The sequence below is a fragment of the Leucopleurus acutus genome, assembly GCF_964270905.1.
Source record: "Leucopleurus acutus genome assembly, chromosome: 8".
Classification (NCBI taxonomy): domain Eukaryota; kingdom Metazoa; phylum Chordata; class Mammalia; order Artiodactyla; family Delphinidae; genus Leucopleurus; species Leucopleurus acutus.
The window spans coordinates 105,169,682-105,195,739 of record NC_139151.1 but is presented as its reverse complement, the minus strand read 5'-3'; the positions used below and the strand labels follow the sequence as shown (position 1 = coordinate 105,195,739).

General features: G+C 56.2%; 1 protein-coding gene across 1 annotated transcript; it reads right to left on the bottom strand.

Annotated features, from left to right (window-relative positions):
• Window positions 1–26,040, bottom strand: IGHMBP2 (immunoglobulin mu DNA binding protein 2). The gene is made up of 15 exons (XM_082845445.1): window positions 25,923–26,040; window positions 24,042–24,211; window positions 20,477–20,660; window positions 20,173–20,270; window positions 18,279–18,442; window positions 16,595–16,795; window positions 14,364–14,511; window positions 9,866–10,040; window positions 6,974–7,156; window positions 6,577–6,695; window positions 5,959–6,053; window positions 4,889–5,012; window positions 3,378–4,208; window positions 1,739–1,911; window positions 1–923 (listed from the first exon to the last, which is right to left on the bottom strand). The coding sequence occupies exons 1-15, from the start codon at window positions 26,006–26,008 to the stop codon at window positions 726–728; spliced, it is 2,949 nt and encodes a 982-aa protein (XP_082701571.1). The 5' UTR covers window positions 26,009–26,040; the 3' UTR covers window positions 1–725.
• Window positions 26,041–26,058: the final 18 nt, after the last annotated feature.

The following is a 26,058-nucleotide window of genomic DNA, read 5'->3' as shown; positions in this document are numbered from 1 at the left end:
GGTCAGCAGCGCCGGCGCTCTGGGGCGGCTCTTTCCCGAGACCGTCACCGGGAACAGCGCCGAGGACGGGCAGGCGCCGGCCCGGGAGCCTTTGTAAACCACACCCGGGCCTGAGCTAGGGCCTGCACAGCAGCAGAATGGTCAGGGCTGTCAGGTCAGGCTGGGGCCACTGCAGCCACGAGGGCACAGACAGACGACGGCCTCGGTGAAGTCACAGCCCCAACGAGGGGCGAGCCGTGCACGGGGGCACGCAGGACACGTGCCAGCTCCGAGACACCACCTGGGCGCCCTCTCCCCTGACGGGCTGAACGCTGGCCAGCCCTGGACGGCAGGGACATCACTTTTATGGAGTTTGAGGCCCAGGCAGGGGTCCGAGGGAAAAGAACCTTCCCGACGCCGGAAGCAGCAGCCCGTGATTCCGAGGGCGGGATCTCGGGGAATGGCCTGGGCCGGGAGTGAGGAAGGGGACGCAGCAGTCCAGGGCCTTCCCTACAACAGCCCTGAGAAGCGGCCACTGGCCCTAGCTGTGCCCCATGGCCTCTCCACCGCGACCCACCACGTCAGAGCAGCTCACCGCCCCCGTCACCGGGGAGACAGCGTGGGTCTGCCTGTAGCACTGTCGCCAGGAGCTGCCGCCAGGGACAGAAAGACGCCGGGGGCAGCGCCGCTCACCGGCAGCCGCAGCTTCAGACACAGAGGCGGTGCAGGCGGTGCGGTTCCCGGCCTCACTTCCCCTTCTCCTTCCTCTTGCCCCTCCGCTGGCCGGTCAGCTGGTCCAGCTTCTTGTCCAGCCTCCTCTGCAGCTGGGCCCTCTTGGCAGGGTCCAGGGACCTGTCCTTGGTCCCACTGCCGGCGTAGAGGACCCCTTCCCGGCTAATCCTCTGCCGCGCATGGGCGCGAGCCCTCTCCCCACAGCCGTGGATCTGGGGGACACAAGAGGCAGTGCTGTGCTGGGGGCGGAGGAAGAGGCCCCCAGTTCTGCCATCGCAGAGCCTGGGGGTCAGGAAGCCCCAGCACCAACCTCGGAGGGGCTCCCTACCCTTCCCGCACACGGACCCTCACCTACAGGCTCCCAGGGGTGGGGGACAGGCAGGGTCCACACCCTCACAGGGCTGGCAGCTAGAGCCCAAAACCCTTCCTGCAGCCCTGCCCAGACCCTCCTCCGAGCAGATGCCAGTGCAGGGCCGGCTCCCACACCTCCCTGGCAGGGTGATGTCAATCTGCTTGGCGGTGACACACGCACAGGCCCAGTTTGTATGTGGGTGACACACCCATGTGCACAGGTCCAAAGTTTATATGTGGGTGACGCACACAGGCCCACAGTTTGCATGTGGGTGACACACACACGCACAGGTCCAAAGTTTATATGTGGGTCACACACACACAGGCCGACAATTTGTATGTGGGTGACACACACACGCACAGGCCCAGTCTGTACGTGGGTGACACACACACACGCACAGGCCCAGTTTGAAAGTGGGTCACACACACACACGCACAGGCCCACAGTCTGTATGTGGGTGACACACGCACAGGCCCACAGTCTGTATGTGGGTGACACACACGCACAGGCCCACAGTCTGTATGTGGGTGACACACAGGCACAGGCCCACAGTCTGTATGTGGGTGACACACGCGCACAGGCCCAGTCTATATGGGGTGCATACACCCAGGATCTGTGTCCTGGAGACAAAGCCCTGCCGCCCTCCCCACTGCCCGAGCCCGGGGGTCCGCGTACCTCGGGCAGGTGGTGGCTGAGGCAGTAACGGCGGCCGCAGTGCAGACAGAGCTGGCCCAGGGTTACGACGCTGGCTGTGCACTCGGCGAGGCCGCAAGTGTTGTCAGCCTTGATGGCGGCCGAGACCAGGGCGTCAAAGTCCTCCCCGGCGGGCAGATCTATGGCCATGGGTCCTGAGGGGAGAAAGGCGTCACCCGAACAGGCAAGGAGAAAGAAGTCGGACCAGAACTCTCCCGCTGGACCCACGTCTGCCCTATCGGGCAGCTGCGCCCGGCCTCCTGCTTTCGGCGCCACAGCGCATGAGCAGATGCACCATCGAGCTGGGTCCCTCACTGAACCGACGACCACTCACACCAGGCAGTGAAGGCATGAGTCTCCGGAAAGGGCTGGCCGTGCAGGGAGCAGGCCTGCACAAAGTTCATCCTCTTAAATCCAGAGAATCATTTAAATGTGAGACTGTTCCTTACCTCGTTAAGTATAAAAACCCTGAACTACCACACCTCCAGGGTAGTGGTCAGATGAACTCCTGCACGTTCACCGGCCAGGGCTAATGAAACCTTAATGTTCGTAACCAGGTGTGTGAAAATCTTTTACAGTTGTAGGAAAACGCTCAGAAGAGGAAGAGAAATACAATTATAACATGGTCGTAATTCTGTAATTACACCATAATTCTGGCTGCTTGAAGAAGCGTTTCAAACCCCAAGCAGTGCCAGCAGCTGTGAAATGGGGTGATGTCTCCCCAGGGCGCTCGGTCCTCAAGTGGCCACGCCCCACGCCTTCCTCTGGAAGGAAGCCCAGTTCCTCCAGTCATGCCTTCCTGGCCCCCGTCCTCCATGGCAGTTACATGTTCTCAGTGGGGTTTAAACAGGAGGGAAGCATCTCCTTCCCCCATCAGAGTGTCAGCTCCCACAGGGCGGAGGTGGCGTCCGTCTTGCTCACTAGCGCAAGGCTTGGCACACGGAGGTCGCTCACTAAATGCCATGGAGCGAGTCCAGACGGACCCTCAGGCGCAGGGAGGCTGCTTTGAAAGCTGAGAATTATGCTCATGCAGCTTTGCGCACAGGCATCAAGGGATACGGGGAACGGGACCGCCTTCGCGGTCTTGCCAAGAGGGAAGCGGCTGTGACAGAGCTCACCTAGGCCTCTACAGAAAATCCAGACCCTGGACCTTCAATCTCAGTACGGGACGGGGGTGCAGAGTAAACAGGCCCCGGGCGCCCCAGCAGAGGGCCAGCACAGCCCGGGATGCGACAGCGGAGTGCGCGGCCCTGCCTGGGACCCCGCGAGCCCGTGGAAGGAGCGCCGTTGCCGCAGCAGGGCGCTGCGGCTGCCCCTCCGTTCCCAGGGGCCCCGGGCCCATCCCAGCTGCTCCTCCGGGCCCTTCACCTGCAGTAGAAGCTCTGAGGGCTCCCTACCTGCCGGGCCCTAGGCGAGGCCCTGGGCACACAGAGGACACTGTGACTAGCGCGGGAACTCAGACCACACCGACTGAAACCGGGCACAAAATGCAGGATTAGGGCAGGGGCACCACCGGGAAGGGGTCCTGATTCTTTCGAGGGTGGCAGGTGGGTCTGCGGTGGGGCAAACTCCCCAGTAAAGGGGACACCACGCCTGTGTTCTCGCGAGCCGACCAGCTTACCTTCTGCTTCTTTCTTCTTTTTCTTTTCTGGTAACTTCCGCGGCCCAGAGCCCGTGGCCCGCTGCTCCGGCTGGCTCCCCGCCCTCTGCAGTCTGTCCAGGTGCAGCGCCTTCAGGTCCGGCTGGCCCCGGCTGCTCTGCTCCCCGATGGCGGGCTCTGCCTGCGCGGGGCTGGGGGGCTCTGGACACAGAGGGGCTTTGCTGCCAGGCCCTGCCGGGGTTGCTGGAGCCGCAGGGGCCGCTGGGACCCTCTTGCTCACGGTGATGAACCGTTCCTTCCCCTCCCCGGCACTTTCGTGCCTCAGCCCGTACTCTTCCGCGATCTGATGGACCCACATCCTGTCTTGCGAATCCAGGGAGGCAGGGAACTCTAGCTGTGTCTTCTCACTCGCCACGAACTCCGTTATCACAGCCCTGAATTGCTCTGCGCCATCTCTGCTCCTGGCCCCCTCCCGGCCGCCTCCGTTGAGGCTGAGCTGAGGCTGGGCCTCGGAGGACAAAGGCGCCGTGCCCGGCTTCTTCCGACCCAGCGCGGCCCCCATGGGCTGCCTGCTCCCGGGAGCCCTCCTGGCCGTCGCGGCAGAGCCGCGGGTCTTCACGCCGGCCTGGCCAGGGCCCTGGGCACCCTCACGGGAGTAGTTTTCAGGGACGATGTCGTCAAGATACTCAAAGGCTGTGCGCACCTCCCCGTGCTCTGTGAAGTAGTCCACCAGCGTCTTCAGGAAGGCGTGGCTGCTGACGGTATGGGAATCGCAGACCACGGCCACGTGCCGCCGGGCGCGGGTGACGGCCACATTGACGCGCCGGTTCTCGGCGAGGAAGCCAACCTCACCTGCACACGAGCCAGGAGGGGGCGCAGGGAGCAGGGACTAAGGGCTAGGAAGGCAGGTCTCCCCCCATCAGCGACCGTCACCCGAGAAGGACCACGCGGCTCCGTCCGCCCCCACAGCCAGGGGCCCCGTCACTCAGCGCCCACCCCTCAGCCCCCAGCCACCGTCGAGGACCGCCCCACGGCCCCACCTGGAGCTCTGGCAGCTTCCAGACTGCCGCTCATTCCCAAGTCGGTACAAAGTCCTCTCCCTAAGCCCAGACCCAGGACCCAGCCCAGGGCTGCCGCTGCGGCCGACACACGAGGGAAAGCGCCAGGGACGTGCCAGTGTGTTCTTCCCCCGCGTCAGCTTATCCCCTCCTCTTACCTGTTGCCAACCTCGTACTGGAAACGACTCACAGAGCCCGTTAACTAACAACTGTTTCTGGGTACAGTTTTCTTACCAGATGGTACATCCACATGCCCTGGCCGCAGAAGCCATGCCCTGAGGCTAAACTGGCCTGGAGGCCAGGAGACAAGCTCTGGGCTCTTGGGCCCCCTCTGCAGCAGCGCCCCGGTCTCCCCAGCCACCCCACTCGGCTTGCGGGACCCTAGTTCCCCGAGCAGGGATCGACCCTGGGCCCTGGGCAGGGAAAGCACTGAGGCCTCATCACTGGGCCACCAGGGAAGTCCCGGCTCCGCACCTTTCCTGTTGGATCTGACGAAGGACAGGATCACAGCCTCCTTCTCTCGGCCCTGGAAGCCGTCGACAGACTTAATCTCGAGCTCCGGGTGCCTGTGCGTGAGGCTCTGTCTGAGCAGGTCCACCTGAAACACCAAGCGAGGCCACATATCACAGCCCAGGTCGGGGCAGCCTGGACGCGCTGCCGTTCAGCCCGGCGGAGGCCTGGCCCTGCAGAGCTGCCAGGCCCCAGGGAGGCCCCGCAGGAGCCTCGGGGAGAAGGCTTCCGAGAACCGCTCTTCCCACGGGCGTGCGCACGACAGACCAAGATAGCACACACACGTGGCAGCTGTGACCCACACCCCAGCGCTGACGTGCGTGTCACCATCTCGCTTGGCTCAGACATCCCCACGTGTGACGCCTCCAAACCGGGACGGCAACTGATCAGCCTCAGAATGCTTTGAAGCAGGTACGTCTTTCCTACCAAAGCAGGCAGGCTTTGCTTCACGAGCACAGAGGCACTGAGAGGGGAAACGGCAGAAAAGCCCAAGAGAAGGCAGCAGACGCCTGTTGTGTCTGCTGGTCCCGACCCACCGCCTTCTCCAGGCGACAGCCGTGCCCCCGACCTTCCTTCAGGCAGCCTCCGGAGCCGCGCCAGCCCCGTGGTGCCCCACGAGCCGGAAGGTCGACCCCGGGAGGGGCGAGGACCCCTCATCCCAGCGGCTCAGGGACGGGACAACCTGAGCTGGACCGATAAGACTCAAAGCTGAGACTCCTGTGGGAAATGCCATAAAGACACAGGCGGTGCCCCCGGGACCACCCTGGAAGGACGACGTCGTGCTGAGGCTGCCTGGCCCCCGAGGGCAGGCCTGAAAACGCAGCCGACACAGCAAACCAGGCGAGAGCCCAGGATGGGGCAGGGGATGGCATGGCAGGCGGGAAACACGGACAGGTGGACGGAGGCCGTTGCTGAGGTCATTTGAGCCCTGCATCCAGTCAGGATGTGGTCAGTTCCACCCTGGAGCTTTCATCCTCTGGCCCCTCTGGGGCGGCAAGTCGCCCCGACACACAAGAGACAGCGGAGCCCCACACCTGCAGGTTGTACGGCGTGATGATGGCGATGTCGCCGGCCTGGACACCGGCGTCCACCAGCGCCTGGACATGCAGACTGACGAGGCGCACCTCACCTGGAGGGAAATGGACGACTCTTCAGCACGAGGCGGGGCGACGCCTGTTTTTTAAGCACTTTTCCGTCTGTGACGACAGGCTGCTCTCACACTGGGCCTGACTTCTGCGAGCCAACAACCTGGGGCAGAGGGGCCACCAGGCCCAGCAAACAGCGCACAGGACCCACAGCTGACGGGAGTCTCCTCTTAGTGGAAGAACGGCCGTGCGACCCATTGACTGGCAGCCCTGTGAGTGAGCCAGGGTCGCGTCCCAAGGCCGCGCCAGGCCGCGCCAGGCCACTCGGTTCTGAACGAGGACACAGGACGCGGCCTGGGCCCACCCGCTCCCTTGACTTGGGGCCGCCCACCCGTCGAGAACTCGACCTCCCAGGGCGCCTGGCTCAGGACCGCCGCCCCAAGGAGCGCCACGCCGTCACCTGCTCCCCTTGCTCGCTCCGCTCCTCTCTGACGCGGGCGGCTGAGAGGGGCTTCGATCTTTAAAGAGCAGCCCAGAGTCGTTTTGGGCCTATGCGGGCAGGCTCACCAGGGTTCCCTTTAGACTGCTCATCCTCGTCCTCCAGCTCAAACAGCCCGCAGCCGGCTGTGTCCAGCAGCAGCAGGGGGACACCCGTCTCCTCCGTGGCAGCCACTCCCGGGAGATCCCTGCACACAGGTGAGACTGAACACACAAGGCCCCGGCGACAGAGCGGCGCTGGGGTCCCAGGAACAGAAGCCCCGCTGCCCTTCTCCCCCAGCTGCCCCTCTCCCCCGACAGGACAACGGGCGGTGCAGAGAGCAAGGGACCTCAGACTGCAGGAGCCCGACCCAGCTCTCCAGGACAAGATGCAGAAATCCAGTCTCAGAGGCGACTTTCCCTCTCAGATCTTTGTGGAATGTGGTTCCGGCGACACAGGGGACAGGGGCGTAGCCGAGTCACTCACCGCAGGAGGCGCCCGGCCACGGAAGGGTGGGTCGTGAGCTGGCCGTGGTACAGGGCCTCCGAGGCCCAGCGCGCGATGGCCTGGTGCATGCGGTACTGCACGCTCAGCATCCGCACCGACCTGGCGCCATGCCCTTCCGCCAGGCGCTCCATCAGGCTCAGCGACAGCCCCGCCAGTGCGGCCCTGCCCCAAGGAGAAGACAAGGAAGGAGGGCCTGAGTCCTGAGTCCAGCCTAAACCAGGGGCCAGGGAGGAAAGCAGTCCTCAAACCTCAGCACGCAACCCACGCCCCACTTCTGACCTGGAACTAAGGGTGCGGCCCCTCAGAGGTGCCCACGTCCTAATCCTGGGACCTGCAAGCATGTGACCTCAGTGACAAAGGGGAGGAGCAGAGATGGGAGATGATCCCGGGTCATCCGGGAGGGCCCACGTCATCACAAGGGCCTCCTAAGAGGGAGGCAGAAGGGCCAGCATCAGAGAAGGCGATGTGACAAGAGAGCCCTGAAGATGCTGCAGAGCCGGCTTTGAGGACGGAGGAGGGGTCACAGGTGAGGCAGGCAGGTGGCTCCAGAAGCCGGGAGAGGCAAAGGCCCGGACTCTCCCCCCGGGGCCTCCGAAGGAGCCAGCCCCGCCCACACCTCGACCTCAAGCCGCAGAGGCTGATTTTGGACCTCCAGAACTGTGAGATAACAAGGCCCCGTTGCCTGAGTTCGTGGTAATTTGTTACAGCAGCTGAAGGGAACTAACACAGACAAGTTTTTGAAAATTCCAACACACTCCGGCCGTCAGGAGTCCACTACTAACAACAGGAGCAGCTGACGGTTGCTGGTGCTTCCCACGCACCAGGCACTGCTCTGGGCACTTGACACCGATTAACTCGCCTCATCCTCACACAACCTGAGCCGGTTACTGGTACGCTTCCCTTGTTCCACACGAGGAGAGTGAGACCAGCCCGAGGCCGCCCAGCCAGTGAGCCGCAGAGCCAGGACCAGGTCAGGCGGCCAGGCTCCAGAGCCTCCTCTCACCACGGAGGGAAAGTGCCCAGTGTTACCCAGGCATCCGTCCTCCCTCCGTAACTGACCAGGCCTCTGCAGTTAATGCTGTTTAATAAAGGTACCAACCAAAAGCAGCGCCAAGGACAGGAGGGGTGAGGTGACTACCAGCCCCAACCACAAACCAGAGACACCCAGCACGACCCCACAGACAGACTTCCCCCCAAATCACCCTGCTTTCTCCACAGACACCATACGGTGGCCCCTCCCCGAGCCCACACCGTCCACCCAGAGACCCGCTTCCCAGGACCCCCCGGGCCTCCTCCGGAACCAGCTGCTGAATCGACGCCCCCGAGGCCCCGCTTCTGGAGAGCGTCCGAGCCCCCCCCCCACGCGCACGCCCGCTCCCACCAGGACGATCTTCCAAACCACGTTCCCCCGTCTCCCACTCTATTCACCCCACGCTCTGCGCCCTCACTCTGAAGCCCCCGGCCGGACGCCCCTTCCTGGGGGACCCTGACCTGCACACCCCTCAGCTCCAGGGTCGCCGCTCCCCTCCTGCGAGCTCCACCGACGGCCTCCCTCGCATGGACTGGAGGAGACCCTCGTCTCCAACAGCAGCAGCAGGGAGACGTCTGCTCGTCTCCTGATCTCGCGGGGGCCTCAGCCTCTGGGAGCCACCCCTGGACCGGGGCGTGGGAGCTGGCCCGGAAGAGGCCAGTTTGCTCAGGGACGCCAAGTGCCAGGCCTTGTCCCCAGGCCTTGTCCCCAGGCCTCACACTGCCGCTGGGAAGTAAACGATGGACTGACACACACCACCGCCAGGAGTGCCGAGTGCTGACAAAGCCAGGCGAGCGAGCCGTCAACGGGGATGACAGAGAAGTGAATGAAGGGCGGTCGGGGCCGACACCCGGGGAGGAGGGACGGAGGGGCCAGCGTGGCCGGAGCCCTGGGGGTCTGCGGACGGGGTGAAGAGGCCCAGTGGCGGCAGCAGGCCGCACCCGGGAAGCAGTCACACCACCAGGGACTGACTGCTGCGGCCCTACAGCGGCAGGAGCGCAGTCCCCTGAGCCACCCCTCGTGTCCTCAGCGGAGGGACGTGCCTGCAGATGAGGGCCAACGAGCAGAGCCAGTCACACTCCCCCGGGACCCCCGCGCGAGCGCGCACCCCCACCTGCCGCCCCGTTAGAGGACGTCAACTCGACAGGCAGGGACTGAGCACGCGCCCGGTTCTGGGGCCGCAAGCATGGACACCACTCGACCCCCGACCTCAGGGGGCACACGTCTGACCGAGCTGCCGTCTCACCAAGCAAGCACAGGAGCCCACGGAGGACGGCGGCCCCGGCGGGATGAGAAGCGCCACTGCTCTCGGAGCTGCTGCCCGGCGGCCTCACAGTGTGACCACCCAGCTCACGCCAGAGCCCGCACGCCCAGAGAAGGACCCGCGCTCAGGGCTCCCGCTCCCGCTCTGCTTCGCCCGGGGCACCTTTCACAGCCACCCCTGAGAGTGAAGCCCGGGAAAAGCCAGCGGCCTCGGCCCCAACCAGCTTATAAATGACAGGTCTGCTAGCCGCTCTCTAGTGACCTGGGCTGGACGGCTGCCCCTCCCCTGCTGGCCGCATCCCCTCTTCTGGGATCTGTGAGTCATACATCTTGAGACCCTACTTCCTCTGTGGGGTGTAACTGAAACCGCGCCTCCGATCAGGGGGACCCCAGGCTTTTCCCTCCGCCAAAGTGGGGGCTCAGATGCCCAGGGAGCCGCCTGCCCACCGCACATCCTTAAGTCAGCACATCGGCCAGGCTTCCCAGCACCTCCAGGACCTCTGGCTGAGCCCGGGGCTTCTGGGCTGGGCTTCGAGGGATAGACACAGGGGTGGCAGCTGGGGGCGGAGGGGCCTTACTTGTGAGAGAAGATGGTGGGGGGCAGCTGTCTGTGGTCTCCGGCCAGGACGCATTTCCTGGCCTTCAGCAGGGGGATCCAGCAGCTGGCCTCCAGGGCCTGGGCACACTCGTCAATGACCACCATGTCGAAGTGGCCTTCTGGCAGCAGCTTCAAGGGGCCGTCCGAAGAGGCACCTGGTCGAAATCAGAACCGTAAGCCTTTACAGGATGCACCGGCTGCAGTCACCCCAAAAGAGCCACCAACAAGCCACTGTTTCATCATCTAGTCTTGTATTAAGGCTCGTGTAATATGACTGCACCTTGGAATAAAACCTGGGCAGGACGTTCCGGAGCTCACGGTTCCAGCCACTCCACGTGTAAGTGTGAAGCAGTGTGCCCCTGGTCACGGCCACTCCAACGTTTCATTCACCAAAATCAATCACCGCTTTGGGGCTGGGACCCCAAATCCTTGGAAGGCTGTCTTAATTCTAAATGTAATTTCTGTATCATTTTCTGAACTTAGAATTTAGTTAATTCTCTTCTTAGGTGTTCTCTTGAACACACAGAAAATGAACTGCTGGGCGTTCACCCAGAGGAAAACCCCTACGTACCAGCAACACAGAACCACTGCACCAGTGCCTCCTCCGTGGAACACAAGAGCCGTACAGTGAAATGAGGTCCAGTGTGGGCGAGACCCAGGGCCCGCGCCCACGCTCACAAACAGCGGTGAGGCCTTGGGCAAGCCACCCGACCCCTACAAACAGACTGTTACACACACCACATGCTAACAGAGCACGGATGTGTCAAATAACACATACTGGTTACCCAGATACATATATAAAAATGTAGCACGTGTTAAATAATACGTATCAGGTGCCTGCCGCAAGATGAGAGGCTTTAACAGACGCTACAAATGTGAGTTCTTGCCCTTTTCCCCTAGATTAATGACGCTACGACGTATATCATCTTATGATTAAGACCTACATCTCGATGACTTTCCTGAGACGGTTAGGGAGTCTGTCTGCAGAGAGGGCAGAATCTGGACGGGGCTCTGGATAGCTAAGAGCTGTGCCTGGGTTATGGCTGTGATTTCACGCTGCAGAGGGAAGCGCTTCTAGGAATCTCATTCCAGTTCCCCAGTCTAACCAGGAGGGACCTAAAAGGCCACATGCTGACCTTGCACGGAGGGGCAGCTGTGATTTCCAGCGGGTGCTGCACTGAAGTCAGTCAGAGAAGAATGTGAGCAGAACCGGCTGGATAAGGGCCTCTGAAAACTCCCTCCACCACCAGAGCAACGAGAACACTGGCAGAACTGGCAGAACCGACTCTTTCAGAACTCCAGAAATCAATCAAACGCTTACAGCAGTCCAGGAGTGTATGCTCCGAAAACTGACTAACTCTGGGCAAGCAGAGCGGGCTCTGTGGCATTCCTGGGCACAGGCACCGCTCGCAGCTCTGTGCTGGCCCTGAAACCAATGGCCTGCAGTCACAGTGAAGAGCAGCGGCCTGCCCCACTGGGGACAGAACTCCTTCGAAGCCCCGCCCCCAGAGAACTGTCACTGTCAGACTTGCTGCTGGTTCCCTGGAAGGTCCCACTCGTAAGACTGTCTTTATTTGACCTGACTTGGAGCTCGCCCTGTGCAAACAGCCCCTCCCCAGGGGGTGTCAGTGGGAAACAACCAGAGGCCACTGTTGCACACGAGTGCTCTCGGAGGCTGAGGATAACAGCTGGCGCAAAGCAGGATGACCAGAAGCTTTGAAGGAAAACCTGGGGAGTGAGACGTCCGTGGGCTCTGAAAGCTCCGACACGTGGCCGAGAACCTAGAAGCCACACTCGTGTAAGGGCTGTGTGCACACTCGGGAAAGACCAGAGGAGGCCCTACGCACTCACCTCTGGCTCACCTTGGGGCTCTGCGCCCACATGAGGTGAGGGTGAGGGATGTCTGAGAATGACGTCCCGCCAAATAGAGACTATCGATAAAGACACAGAAATAATTAAAAAAAAAAAAAAAGTCTGCAGTTGAAAAGTACAATAACTGTTATTCACTGGAAGGGCTAAACAGCAGATCTGAACAGGCAGAAGAATCAGGAAACAGGCCAACTGAATTATTCAGTCTGAGGAACAGAAAGAATAAAGAATGAACCCCATGACCAGCACCTTGAAGACCATCAAGTACACGAACGTGTGCATAATAGGAGCCCTAGAAGGAAAGGAGAGCAAGAAAGGGGCCAAAAGAATATTGGGAAAAATAATGGCTGAAAACTTCCCATATCTGATGGAAAACAATGCACACATCCAGGGGACTCAACACATCCACGTGGTTAACCCGAAGGGAGCACACCGAGACTCTTACCACAGTCAAGCTGCCGAAAGACAAAGGAGGAACAGCAGGAGGGAAGCAACCCGTCACATACAAGGGATCCTCAGTAAGACTAACCCTGCGTTCTCAGCAGAGACCACAGAGGCCGAGAGGCGGGGGTGACGCAGTCAAACAACTGAAAGGAAAAGGCTGCCAACCGAGAACGCTACGTCTAAAAACAGAGTCACTCGAAAACAGAGGAGAAAAAAGATAATCCCAGGTAGAGAAAAGCTGAGACCTGCCCTTCAAGAAATACTAAAGGGAGTCCTTCAGGGTGACGTGAAGAACCCTAGACAGTAACTCAAATCCACACCAAGAAGCAAAGAGCACCCACAGAGGCAACTCCACAGGCAAGTACAAAAGACAGTATGAGAGCATTTTTGTAATTCTGGTTTTGTCCTATCTGATTTAAAAGGCAACTGGGTGAAACAATAATTACAAAGTCAATCAGAACCTGGACTCCGTTCCCTAGAGTAGCCCCCATGAGAGGCTGTGTCAGACAGACCCTAAGGCAACCCCCTCCTTGACCCTGGCCTCCCGGTATTCACACTCCGTGGAATACCCTCCCCTTAAGTGTGGGCCAGACCCGTGCCTTGCTTCTGGCCAAAGGAATATAGCAAAGATGATGGGGTGTCACGTCATGGTAACATTACAGAAGACTGTAACCCATCTTGCTACAAGACTCTCTCACTTGCTGGCTTTTAAGAACCAAGCGGCCACATTAGAAAGGCCTAAAGCAGCTAAGTGTGGTCTCCAGCTGAAGTGGCTATCTTTATACCAAAGTAGACTTCAAAAAAGAACATACTAGGGATACAGAAGGTCATTTCATAATGATAAATTGGTTAATTAATAAAGAAAACACGACGTTTACGCCCCAAGTAAAAGAGCTACAAAGGCCACAGGGAAAACGCTGACAGACTCCAAGGAGAAATAAATGAATGCGTAGTTACAGATGATTTCAACACCCCTCGCTCGGTGACAGGACACACAGACAGAAAATCAGGAAGATACAGACTTGAACGACAGTCATCAACCATTATAAAACGCTTTGACAAAACCAGACAGCCCATTCTTTTCCAGTGTACGTGGAACATTCACAGAGACCACATTCTGGACCATAAGATAAGTCTCAATGAAATGATCCAAGTCGTACATAGTACGTCCTCTGTCCACATGGAATTAAATTAGAAATCAATGATAGGAAGCTATCTGGAAAACCTCCAAATATTTGGAAAGAAAATGACACATTTCTAAATCATCATGGGTCAAAAACAGAAATTAAAAGGGAAATGAGACAATATTTCACAATGAATGAAAATGAAAACCAATACATCTGAATTTATGGGATGCCGTGAAAACAGTACATGGAGAAACATTTATAACACTAAATGCCTACAGTATAAAACACAACGGGTCTCAAATCAATACAAATCAATGATCTCCGCTTCCAGCTGAAGAAAACAGAAATTGAAGAGCAAACTAGACCCAAGTGAGCAGGAAGAGGGAAATAATAGGAAGCAATGCCGAGATCAATGAAACAGAAAACAGAAAAATAACATAGAAACCTGGTGACACCAAAAGCCAGTGCTCTGAGGTGATCAATAAATTAATAACCCTCCTGCCAGAAGATGAGGGAAAAAAGAGAGAATACAAATTACCAACATCAGGAACAAAAGAGGTGACATTGTTACTGATGCTATAGACATTTTTTAAATAAGGAGTTATTATGAACAACTTTATGCCTAGGAATTGAACAACTTAGATTAAATGGGCAAATTCCTTGAAAGACACAAGCTCACTCAAGAAGAGACACCCTGAATATCCTATATCAATTAAAGAAGTTGAATTTGCAGTTAAAAACCTCCCTACAGGGAGTCCCCTTCCCTGGCAGTTCCGTGGTTAAGACTCGGCACTTCCACTGCCATGGTCCAGGTTCAGGCCCTGGTTGGGGAACTAAAATCCCACCAGCATGCAGTGTGGCCAAAAAAAAAAAGAAAAAGCCTCCCTACAGAGAAAACTGCAGGCCCAGAAGGGCTGGAATTGGTGTGTTCTACCCGATTGTAAAGACAATTCTACCAAACCCTTCCAGAAAACCAAGGAAGAGGGCACACCCCCAGCCCTCTTCGAGGCCACACGGGCTGGAGGCCCGTCCCCTCACCTGTGTTTGTCGAGAGGACCACGTTGGCCGCCACCAGGCTCTCCAGCATGGCTGCTTCCTCCCTCTCCTTCAGCTCCTTCCTTAACACCTTGATTTCATTTCGAAAATCACTTTTCTCTCTTTTATTCCGGGTCTCTTTGCTTTTTGCCTGTAAAGAAAAGCAAAGAAAACACCACAATTCTGGCTCGACTTTGCACTTATTTTAGCTCCTTTTAATTCACAAAATGCTTTTATTTCTCATCAGCTGGTCCACTCATGCAAGTCCCTTCAAAGGCGCTAAAAAGTCAAAAGTCTTTCTTGAAGGAGCATCAGATCCACACAGGCGACACCCTGACTGGCCTTAGAGCCACTGTCACCTCCACAGGGAGAGGGAGGAAGGGAGAGTGTAGGTCCTCCAAGAACCGTAAGCTCAGCGGAGCCCAGGGGTGGGAGCCCAGCCCCACCCTGCACAGCCATCAGACATACTCCTGGGGAAGAAAAAGCACCTGCTCGTGCCAGGATTTGGGACTCAGCAGTTTATACAGAGAGAAGCTGAGCTTCTCTCACTATTCCACATTTGTCAAGAGAGTAAAATATTTTCTTCAGCCCCCAAAATGTCTACCTAGACCCTGACTTACTTCCATATGCAAAAGACACGTAACCCCTTCCTTATCTGTGATTTCTGCTTTGGAGAAGGGGTTTTAGCCGGAATGACAGGAGGGAGGTGTAACTTACAGAGAAGAGAACTCTGAAAAGCATGGACTTTTTTTTTTTTTAATTTATTTTTGGCTGCATTGGGTCTTCGTTGCTGCATGCGGGCTTTCTCTAGTTGCGGCGAGCGGGGACTACTTTTTGTTGCAGTGCGCAGGCTTCTCATTGTGGTGGCTTCTCTCGTGGAGCACGGGCTCTAGGTGTGCAGGCTTCAGCAGTTGTGGCACACGGGCTTCAAGGGTTGTGGCTCGTGGACTTCAGTAGTTGTGGTTCGCAGGCTCTAGAGAGCGGGCTCAGTAGCTGTGGCGCACGGGTTTAGTTGCTCCGCAGCATGTGGGATCTTCCCAGACCAGGGCTCGAACCCGTGTCCCCAGCATTGGCAGGCGGATTCTTAACCACTGCGCCACCAGGGAGGTCCCAAAAAGCATGGATTTAAAAAGGAACAAGAAAATGAAATTGGGCTTCCCTGGTGGCGCAGTGGTTAAGAATCCGCCTGCCAGTGCAGGGGACACGGGTTCGAGTCCTGGTCCAGGAAGATCCCACATGCCGCGGAGCAACTAAGCCCGTGAGCCACAACTACTGAGCCTACACTCTAGAGCCCACGCGCCGCAACTACTGAGCCCGTGCGCCACAAATACTGAGCCCACGAGCCACAACTACTGAAGCCCGCACGCCTAGAGCCAGTGCTCTGCAACAAGAGAAGCCACCACAATGAGAAGCCCACGCACCGCAACGAAGAGCAGCCCCCGCTCGCCGCAACTAGAGAAAGCCCGCGCACAGCAACAAAAACCCAACACAGCCAAAAATAAATTAATTAAATAATTTATTAAAAAAGGAAAATGAAATCATCCACATGTGTGACAGCGCGAATCACATCACTGCAAATTCCTACAGCGCCTTTAACCTTCAGTAACATGCGTGTGTCCTGGTCTCCGTCCCTGGGGTTCCCACTATTCCACAGGTCCAGGGGGAAGGCTGAGTCTCTGCACCAGCCCCCGACACGAGGAGAGAAATGTGAGGCAGTGAGATGGGCTGGCGGTGAGCAAATACAGGGCAGGACACGCGATTAAGGGAACTGGGGGCGGACGTGTAAACTAGACAACCAAAGAGCTCCAAAGTTCTGCACTGCACGAGAAAACTCCATCTCAGATTAACCTATCACCTACCTAGTTCTCTTTCACAAGGATTACACCATGTTTTATATTAATGGACTAGAAATTTAGGGAGGATGCATATTTTCTGAATTTTTATTTTCAGGCTGCTTTTTTTTTGCTGGTCGATATTATCCAGCCAACATGCCAGACATAGGGAATCCTTAAGAGGAATATTTTCTGCAAGACAACTGCTCGCCTCTTCATGAAACTATCTTGAAGACAGGTGAGTCCCTGTTCAGTGCTGAGCACAGGGGCAGTCCCAACGTTCAACATAAGTACATGAATCGGCAAAGGCCAGAGAAAAGCAAGAGGATACAGTGTACTCCCGGCAAAGACTGCAGATCACGAAACCACACGCAGAGCAGACACCGGCTGAGAGCTACTCACGAAGGCCTGGTCGATGTCCTTCCTGATGTCAGCCACAATCCGGGTGCCGTCACCCCGCGCCAAGACCGCGTCCAGGGAGTGTTGCTGGACAGACTCCAGGAGCCGTGCGGGGTGCCCGAGGCGCAGGAGCCTCTGCTTCCACTGGGCCAGCTGCTCAACCAGGTTGTCCACGGCGATGTTAGAGGGGGCGCAGCACAGAACCTGGGGAAGCACAGCGCAAACTCGGGCTTGGTGATTTCTTTTTTAACGAAATCACTTAAGTTTCTATTAAGCAAATGGAAAGTCCAAAAGTTAAAGAGAGGAGGGTGGAACGTGCGCAACCAGTAACGTTACAGTGTAAACATCCGGCTGTAAGGACGGATGCAGACAGTCTGCAGGACATGAGTTACTGGAAACTGACACAACATCTGGATACTAGACCTCGGGTCTTAAGAACCTGTTAGGCTCCAAAGGACTCGAAAGGATGCCCAGCAACTGGAAGGAAAGGCCTCCAAGTGCCCTGAGATAATCAGGGCTGGGACACCCGTCTCATCACCCATCAAGTCACTTTATCGTCTGACAAAGCGGAATGAGGAAAAACCTTTGTGAACAGGCTCCATCTTGCTTCCAGAACTGCAGTCTGGCTCTTAGGAGGGGGTGGAGCAGGAAGGGGAGGCAGAGAGGAGAGTCCCCACCCCATCTAGGTGGCCAAAGGCGGTCTGCACCAAAGCGTGAACACAGGTATCTCCTGTTTCACTGTTTCCTGAAACAGAGGCACCCAATTAAATCATCAAATCTGCTCCCTGCCAGTAAGTCATCTTTCACCAGCTTTTCTTGGTAAACATCTTGCCAAGACAGTCATTTGCAGGAGACCATTGGACGTGGCCTTGTAACCAACATGGATCTCCCTGCAGGAGCAGGGGCTCTGGGGAGAGTGTCACCCGAGTCTTGAGTCCTGGCTCTGCCACCCACTGTGGAGGGACGGGGCCCGAGACCATGGAGTCCCCGCACCCGGGGCTTCTGTGAGGATTAAAGGGGCGAACTCTGGAAAGACTGAGAAACGTGCCTCGTTCGTAGGAAGCACCCAGGAAACGTCAACCTACAAACGTGGACCATATTGCTCTAATTCTTATCCTTATCCAACGTTTGCGACCCAGAAAGGTTTTCTAAAAAGCTTTCCATGTGCTCAGAATCCACGATGACTTGTGTTGATACAGATGAGGATGAAAGATCCTTTCTCAACCATTAAAAATCTAAGTGAACAACAATACACGATATCACATTCCACATCTCGGAAACCGGTAACCTGCACTCTGCACAACTCACCAGACCCCCTGATCAACCAAAACACTTCTGTCTCCAGGAACTGGCTGCACTGTCTCCTCCTGAATGGCACAGACAGTCCCTGGTCACCTGCACGCCCGGCATGCCCAGCAGGGGTCTGAGCACAGAGCGTGGGTGCTGAGCAGACGCGGCTCCTGGACTGTGGCCTGGCCGACAGTAACCCAGACCTCACCACCCCAGACCAACAGTCCTAAGCGCTGTCAGAGACTGAAAAGGGCCCAGCCCAGTGCTCAGTCAGTAAACACTCGGGAACATTGCCGACCGAGTCCCCCAGAGCCCAGGCTGGGGCCCTGCTGGGCACCTGCGAGCGCAGCAGACCAGAGTGAGGGGTGCCGGCGGGGACACGGTGCCCACTGCCCACCTTTGAGCCCTGTTTCACAGCTTGGAGAATGATTTCAACCACAGTGGTGGTCTTCCCGGTGCCGGGAGGCCCATGGATGATGGCGAGTTCCTTCTGGGACAGCGCGAACCAGACCGCTTCCTGCTGGGAGGCGTCCAGAGTGGCGTTGTAGAAAGTCAGGGGGGCTGCGGAACAAGCGACAGTGAGGACCCAGCTCCCCGTCACCCGGCACTCCCTGCCCCTGACCCCGCGTGTGCCAACAGAAATACGGGCTGTAACGGGGAGAAAGCCGGCCCTCCCCAGGGGTCGGCCAGTCAACGCAAAATCAACCTGCTTTGTTTTCCTGGACCAGGAATCTGCAGACTGTGGCCCGCAGGCCAAGCCCAGCCGGCCGCCTGCTCAGTGAGGCAGGTGTCCCGGGACACTGTCCCCAGCAGCCCGCCGTCGCACCGGCCGGCACAGCCTACAATGTTTACCATCTGTCCCTTTACTGAAAAAGTCTGCCAACTCATGCTCCAGAATAACAGCTTCTTGTAAAGTAAATGTTTCTGGGAACAGATTCATTTCTACCATAGTGGCCCTTTTTAAGCGCCCGTAAAACGATGAAAACAAACAAGAATTATGAGCAGATCCAGGACCATGTTTCTGCTCTGAATCTTCCATGGCCGATTCTAATGACCTGCTTCGTAAGCTCCGTGCTCTGAGAGCAGGTGCCGCTGCATCCAGCCTCGCACCCGCAGCCTCCGCCCCGCGGTGCCCGCAGCAGAGACGAGCGCGCTGACCCCCACGGGCATAGGGCGCCGACCCGGAGGTTAAGACGGAAAGAGACTCGGAGAGAGCAACGGAGCATCCGACCCAGAGCTCCTGCGTGTTCCCTTCTCCCCTGGACGCTGGCTACAACCAGGGCACATCGTGTTCCTTGAAACACAGCAAAAACAATGCTAGTTCCCTTCCCAGCTCATAGTAGCCTCTCGGTAAACAGTTGGCAGAAATAAAATCTTATTGAAATGTGAGTGCTTTTGGAATCTGAGAAGGTACAAAGCAGCCCTGAGCTAAGAGCCAACACACCGCCAGGGTACGAGCACCGGCGTGACAGGAAAAGGGTGTGGGGCAGCCCTTGTGTGAGAATGACTGAAGCTATACTGTAAAAACCAGCCAAGTCCAACACCTACGGGGTGGTTCAGTGACGGGCAGCTGCTTGATGAGGTGATAAACTCCTCTCAAAATGAGCTTCTCCAGGACACTGAAGGAGATGAGAAATTGCCCAGAGCACCGTGAGAACAGTCGGGGGGGGGGGGGGGGTGTACATGGACACATGCGTGTGTCTGTATGTAAGTCAGACTGTTCTATGTGGACGTGGAAAAACAACTAGAAGAATACACACACGTATCAGTGAGGCTCACTCTAAGTGGCAGGTTTTCGAGTGATTTCTTTCCCTTGTTTATACGCTTCTTTATTTCCAAACGTTCTATGACTAATACACGGCACTCTTACAATTAGAAATAAACTGTCTTCAATTTACAGGATACTGAGAAAATAATCAAATGCACTTAGAACTGAGACTTTTCAAACTATAAAAAAATGCTACCGAGCATGAAGCATGATCAGTCATCCTCTGTTCTCACAGGGCACTGGGCTAGAAGAAATACCCTCGCATTTCAAACAAAAATATTCGATATTTAGATATATTAGAAAGAACATCATAAAAAAATGGAATGAACTACTTCTTTGACGCCGTGTACAGGAAAGAGACTTAGTTCTAGCAAGTCACACAAAGAAACTTATAAAAAGACACTAAGGTAGATTTCTTCTCACTGTACATTCTCAAACTCTTGCTAAAATGGCCCAGGGTCTCACTGTTCGAGATCCTGTCCATGGTGATTTGAACCAGAAAAGGAAAACCACAAGCTCTTACGTATCTCACTGGCAGGGCTGGGGTCTGATCCGCCGAAGAGGACCTCTGTGAGCGAGGACGCGGGGCCAGAATGATACTTCTTTAGGGTAATCAGAGTTCTGCCAAAGGAGAAAATGAAAATCAGGAGCTTAGTGAAAACCAGCAATTAACCCAGCGCCCGAGGCTCCACGCGACGCTGCTGCCCGCCACCTCCCATGAGGGGCACGCGACCGACCCCAGACGGATGTGCCTGCCCTCTTCTGCCCAGCAGGAGGGAGGTGTTTAAGGAAAACGTCACATGTGACTTCCAGTCACACACACTTACTTTTTCAGTCGCTTATAAGTGACGTCGTTGGCAAGTTTTAACAGCCTGTAGGAATGCTCTTGGTCCAAACTCAACTGTAAATCATGGGACTCGTCAAAGGCCACGGTGACCCACTGCTGGGTGATCCGGGTCAGGATCCCAGTGGCCAACTGACTGTCTTCCTCATACAGACCCACTATGTCACCTACAGAAGCAAAGACCAGTTACATAAACGCTGAACAACGTTAAACGTGAATTACTTCATATAACAAATTCCAGCATATTTCAAACATTGTATCTGTTACTTTCATTAGAAATGAAATCAATAAAAAAAATACTTTTAACTAACATCATATGTGAAAATTTACTGGAGCTCAATGAACTGTTTAAAACAAACATGACAGTCAATAAAATATTTAAAGTCTTCCTCTGTGCCCAGCACTGTTCTGGGTGCTGGTCTATATTAGGAATAAAACACGATCCCTGAGCTCACGTTAGGGAGGAGAGGAGCAAATACAAAAACCTACCAGGGGTCAGAGCCAAGGGCTTTAGTTAAGATGAAGTGCAGGGGCTTCCCTGGTGGCACAGTGGTTAAGAATCCACCTGCCAATGCAGGGGACACGGGTTTGAGCCCCGGTCCGGGAAGATCCCACGTGCCACGGAGCAGCTGAGCCCGTGAGCCACAGCTACTGAGCCTGCGCTCTAGAGTCCGTGAGCCACAACTACTGAAGTCCATGCGTCACAACTGCTGAAGCCCGCGCGCCTTATAGCCAGCGCTCCGCAGCAAGAGAAGCCACTGCAATGAGAAGCACGCGCACCACAACGAAGAGTAACTCCCGCTCACCGCGACTAGAGAAAGCCCGCGTGCAGCAACAAAGACCCAATGCAGCCAAAAACAAATAAAATAAATGTATTAAAGAAAAAAAAAAGATGAAGTGCAGCAGAGGGTGGAGAGGGACGAGGGTGCCATTGCAGAGTGTGTGGGAAGGGCCTCTCTGAGGGGTGACCCGTAAGCAGGGTGGGCCCTGGAAACAGTGGGGGCCACGAGCTCACCTGGGGGAGAACATTCCAGGTGGAAAGGGAACACTGATGAAGGAGGGAGAGGGTGGTTTGTTGCTCACTCAGCTGGGCCTCCCCACTCCTGCGACAGCTGTTTGGTGATTCACCCATCACCAGGCGAGTCTGAGAGGCTTCCCCCGATGCCGGGACGGAGCACACGACCCACACCCGAGCCAGTCAGGGCTTCCCAAGCCCCCTGGCCAGTGACTGGCTCGGGGATGGACAAGGGACCAAATCAGAGCCCCTGAGATGTGGTGAGACTTTTGGGTGGACAGCTGGAAGGATGCCCTCACCCTTCCCAGCTGACCAGAAACTGGAGAGGACGTGAGGGCTGAAGCTGCTACCACTTGGGGCCTGAGAAGGAAGCCAACCCAGGAGAGGGCGGAGCCGAAACACGGAGCGGAACTAAGCCCAGGTGACCTCCTCTGAGCCGCACAGCCACCTTCCAGCTATCACAACCCATGCGTCCCCCTCCTGTTCCAGCCCATCTGGCTCGGGGTTTCTGTCACTTGAACACAGACAGTTCTGACCAAACAAGAATCCACGCTGAGATGCAGCCAGGGCCTCCCACATACTCACACCCCATTTATTCCGAGTCAGAGTACGTGCCACACGTCAACCAAGCATGAGGCGTATTCTTAGTCCCAGCTGTTTTCCTTCTAGGCAATGAGTTTCATCTGCACCTTGAATCTTTTCTGTCTCCCGCCCCAACTTTTAAAGACAAAGAGCAGGTGGCAGCAGTGCCCCTGGGCCCGAGGTCTGGTTCTGTGCACGGGGACCTCCGTGAGGCTGAGTGCAGGCGACCCCGTCCCGACTGTGACTTCCCCACCGGCTGCCCTGAGTAGGGTCCCACATTGCAGAATTCACACCTCTCAGCTACAGAGCCCTAAAACTGCTCTTCAGGAGACGAAAAACTAACAACCCCACCTACGTTTGATCAGAAGCCGAAGCAACACATCGGATTTTCAGCTCCATACTTTTTCACATAAACAGCTGACTTCCTGTTTATCAGCTATTCATCAGCCTCTCAGGTCATTCACTCCGCAACACTTACTAACTGAACACATACTATTCCTTTGGTTTTCAGAGTTTACAAACGCCCTGCACATTCAGTCCCACCCACTCATCCTGATGGCGAGGCCGAAAGCTCAACTATAACCCCCTTGGTTCTGTTCTTCAGAGGACACGTGACTGACGCTCGGCCACTTATCAGCAAAGTGTAAGATCTGACTCCAAACCAGCAGCTTCCCCTCCTCCCATCTGTCTCCAAACCCAGCCCGTATTCCAACAACCGTGGGGCAAGAGTCTAGAAAATCGAAACATGAAACCAACAAACTCTGTCACCACCAGGACAAGGCAGAGAGACTCCTCTGGGGAAGTGCAGTGTTCGGCAGTGTTGCTCTCTCCCAGTTTCCAGGTCTGATCAAGAACAAGCGTCCCAGGGATTTCCCTGGCGGTCCAGTGGTTAGGACTCTGCGCTTCCACTGCAGGGGGCACAGGTTCGATCCCTGGTCAGGGAACTAAGATCCCGCATGCCGTGCGGCGTGGCCAAAGGAAAAAATAAAAATAAATAAAACAAGCATCCCAGGTGTGAGCTTAAGAAGCTTCTTCTAGGGCTTCCCCGGTGGCGCAGTGATTGAGAGTCTGCCTGCCAATGCAGGGGACACGGGTTCAATCCCTGGCCCGGGAAGATCCCACATGCCGCGGAGCGGCTGGGCTCGTGTGCCACAACTGCTGAGCCTGTGCTCTGGAGCCCGTGAGCCACAACTACTGAGCCCACGTGCCTAGAGACTGCGCTCCGCAATGAGGGAGGCCACTGTAATGAGAAGCCCGCACACTGCAACAAAGAGTGGCCCCCGCTCGCCACAACTAGAGAGAGCCCGCGTGCAGCAACAAAGACCCAACGCAGCCAAAAATAAATAAACAAATAAATAAAATTTAAAAAAAAAAAAAAAAGAAGCTTCTTCTAACTGCCCCTCCTTTCCAGCAGAGCTGCCACAAGTTTAGCCAAAGTATCCTTGGCACAAGGAAGGTCTGGGAATACACAACTACACACGTTGAACCATCTGGACCAGGGCTACTCAAGAGACATGTGAGAGTCATGTGTAATTTTACATTTTCTAGTAGCCATATTAAAAAACCAAAAGAAACAGGTAAATTTAATCACGTTTTACTTAACCCAATACATGAAAAATATTATCATTTCAAGATATAATCAGTTTTCAAAGAAATTACTTTTGATATTCTAAATTTTTTGCACTAAATCTTCAAAATCTCATGCGCATTTTACACCAGCAGCGATCACTAGCCCTATTTCGAGCGTTCAATAAGCCCGCGTGGCTAGTGGCTGCCAGTCTGGGCAGTGCTGCTCTAAACTACCAAAAAGCCTCGTAACTGCTGAATTTCTAAGTGAGAGCTTTCCATTACAATGCTTTATTCCCCAACTGGTCGTATGTGACCTGGTCTTTACAACCCACATCTGAAGACAGCAATACTCAAAGTCCACCTATGTCAAAAATGCACAGACCGGAAATAAAGCTGTTACTGGGAAGCACAGCTGCAGACATGCATCTCCTGGGCTCAAAGGTGACCAGCAACCGTCCGTACAGCCCGGTCCGCTGGCTGGATACCTGCAGCTTCAGCAAGCAGACGCCTCGGCTCTGGAGTTCTTTCGGAGAGACACTTTCCTGCCAGGACCTGGGAGACACCCAATGTTGAGACTTCAGTATTTGTATTTTACCAGTTTTCACTTCCAACCGTGCAGGAAGAACAGATCTCTGCACAGGCACGAAGGGTGACCAGGGAAACTCCAAAACTGTCCCCCCTCAAACCTACCCCCCCCACAGCCCCAGCGCGATCTGTGCCCTCCTCCCAGTTTCCCAAGACAGAACCTTCGCTCATCTTCACCTTCTGTCCTGAGTCCTGTGTGTCACTGAGTCCCACCAGGCCCCTCCCATTTGTACCCAGAATCCACCCCTGCCTCATCCTCGCCGCCACAGCTTTGGTTCAAGCCCACATCACTGGCCGTCTCTGGACTAAACTGAGCTCCCTAACTTCCTCATCTCTGGGTTCTCCCCAGCCAATCCCAGCAGCAACATCCAACAGATCCCCCCTAAGATGAAACTCTGTTTACCTCCCTGACCTGCTTAACTGCACCGAGGCCCATCTTCTGCACAGGAATATAATACAATCTTCTCCACAAGGCCCTTCCCAATCTGGCCCCCGCCTATCTTCCCATGGGTGCTTACTCTGTACTCTGAACCGTGCTGAGCACTTGACTTAGAGATCATTGTGTTCCCACCTCACTGGTCTGCTGTGAGAATGATCTCATTTGACAGATGAGGTAACTAAGGCTGCAAAGTCATCCAGCCATAAATCATGGAGCTGGGATCCCACTGACGTCGACAGGACTGCAAATGCTCTTAACCATCACGATCAAAAACCTCTAAAACAAATCCTCTCCACTTGGGTAGCACAACGGTGGAGTGCAAACTCTGGGATCAGCCTGCCTGAACTCAAATCCTGGCTCGACCTGTGTTACCTGGGGCACATGACTTAACCTCTGTCTCAGCCTCCTTAGACATAAAACGAGAATTACAGTAACCAACTCCGCAGAGTTGACGTAAGGTTTAAAGGGGCTGATGTATGTGGGGTGCTTTCACAGGCCTCAGTGTCATCTCTCAAAGTTTCAGCCCTACGGAAACAAGTCTGGCTTTCTCAGGGCTCCACCCTCGCCTGCAGGGCTGCCCTTCCTCCCCACATCTCTTCCAGGAATATCCTCCCCCGCCTCCACCTGAACCCCTATTTTTCTGCAAGCTGTGCTCAGGCACCACCTCCTCCACGAAGCCAGCCTCAACCTAAGGCTCCCCAGGCTCAGCTGTCCACCCTGCTGCTCCCACAGCACTTTGCCTGCACACACGGGTCAGCATCTATCACGCTGGGAGGGAACTGTTTCCGCTCCCACCTGCCCCTTCCGCTCAAACCCAGCCGCCAGGGGACCATCAGTGACTATCTCACTCGGGGCCTGGCACGGAACAGGCGCAGACACTGACAGAGGGGACGATGACGGAAGAGGGCTGAGAACACTTTGGGGATGGAAATGGGGAGAGAGGCAGGACCTACGAGGCAAAGTTCAGAGGGAAACTTCAGGGGGAGAACAGACCCTTCCTAAGGGTCCCCCAAACGGAACGGGCTGTCCCGGGGGGTGAAGAGGCTTCCATCTGTGTGGGAGGCCGAGCCCCTTCACAGCCGCGACCCGGACTCGAGGAGTCAGGAGGGCAAATCCCGACCCCCAGGCTGGTCAGGCCGAGCCCCCAGGAGGGAGGTCCGCCCGAGGTCTGAGCTGGGAGAGTAGGGGGGCCTAGGGGAACCGCCGGACCGAACCCGAGGCCCGGGCCGGCGGCCGTACCTGCGCTCCTCGACCTCCGCGTCCCTCTCGAGCGCCAGCAGGTCCAACTGCTTGTTCACGAAGCTCTCCACGGTCGCCGACGCCATGGCCGCAGTCCGGCCTGGGCCCGGAGCAGCCGAGGTCCCGAGCCGCCGAG

Bases quoted from the DNA above. Each gene is read 5' to 3' on its own strand.
- IGHMBP2 (XM_082845445.1), bottom strand. From the start codon at position 26,008: ATGGCGTCGGCGACCGTGGAGAGCTTCGTGAACAAGCAGTTGGACCTG. The intron at 20,661-24,041 runs GTCTGTGCATTT...TTGCTTCTGTAG, and splicing joins CAGTAACAGCTTTATTTCCG to GTGACATAGTGGGTCTGTAT. The intron at 924-1,738 runs GTACGCGGACCC...TGTGTCCCCCAG, and splicing joins TCAGCCACCACCTGCCCGAG to ATCCACGGCTGTGGGGAGAG.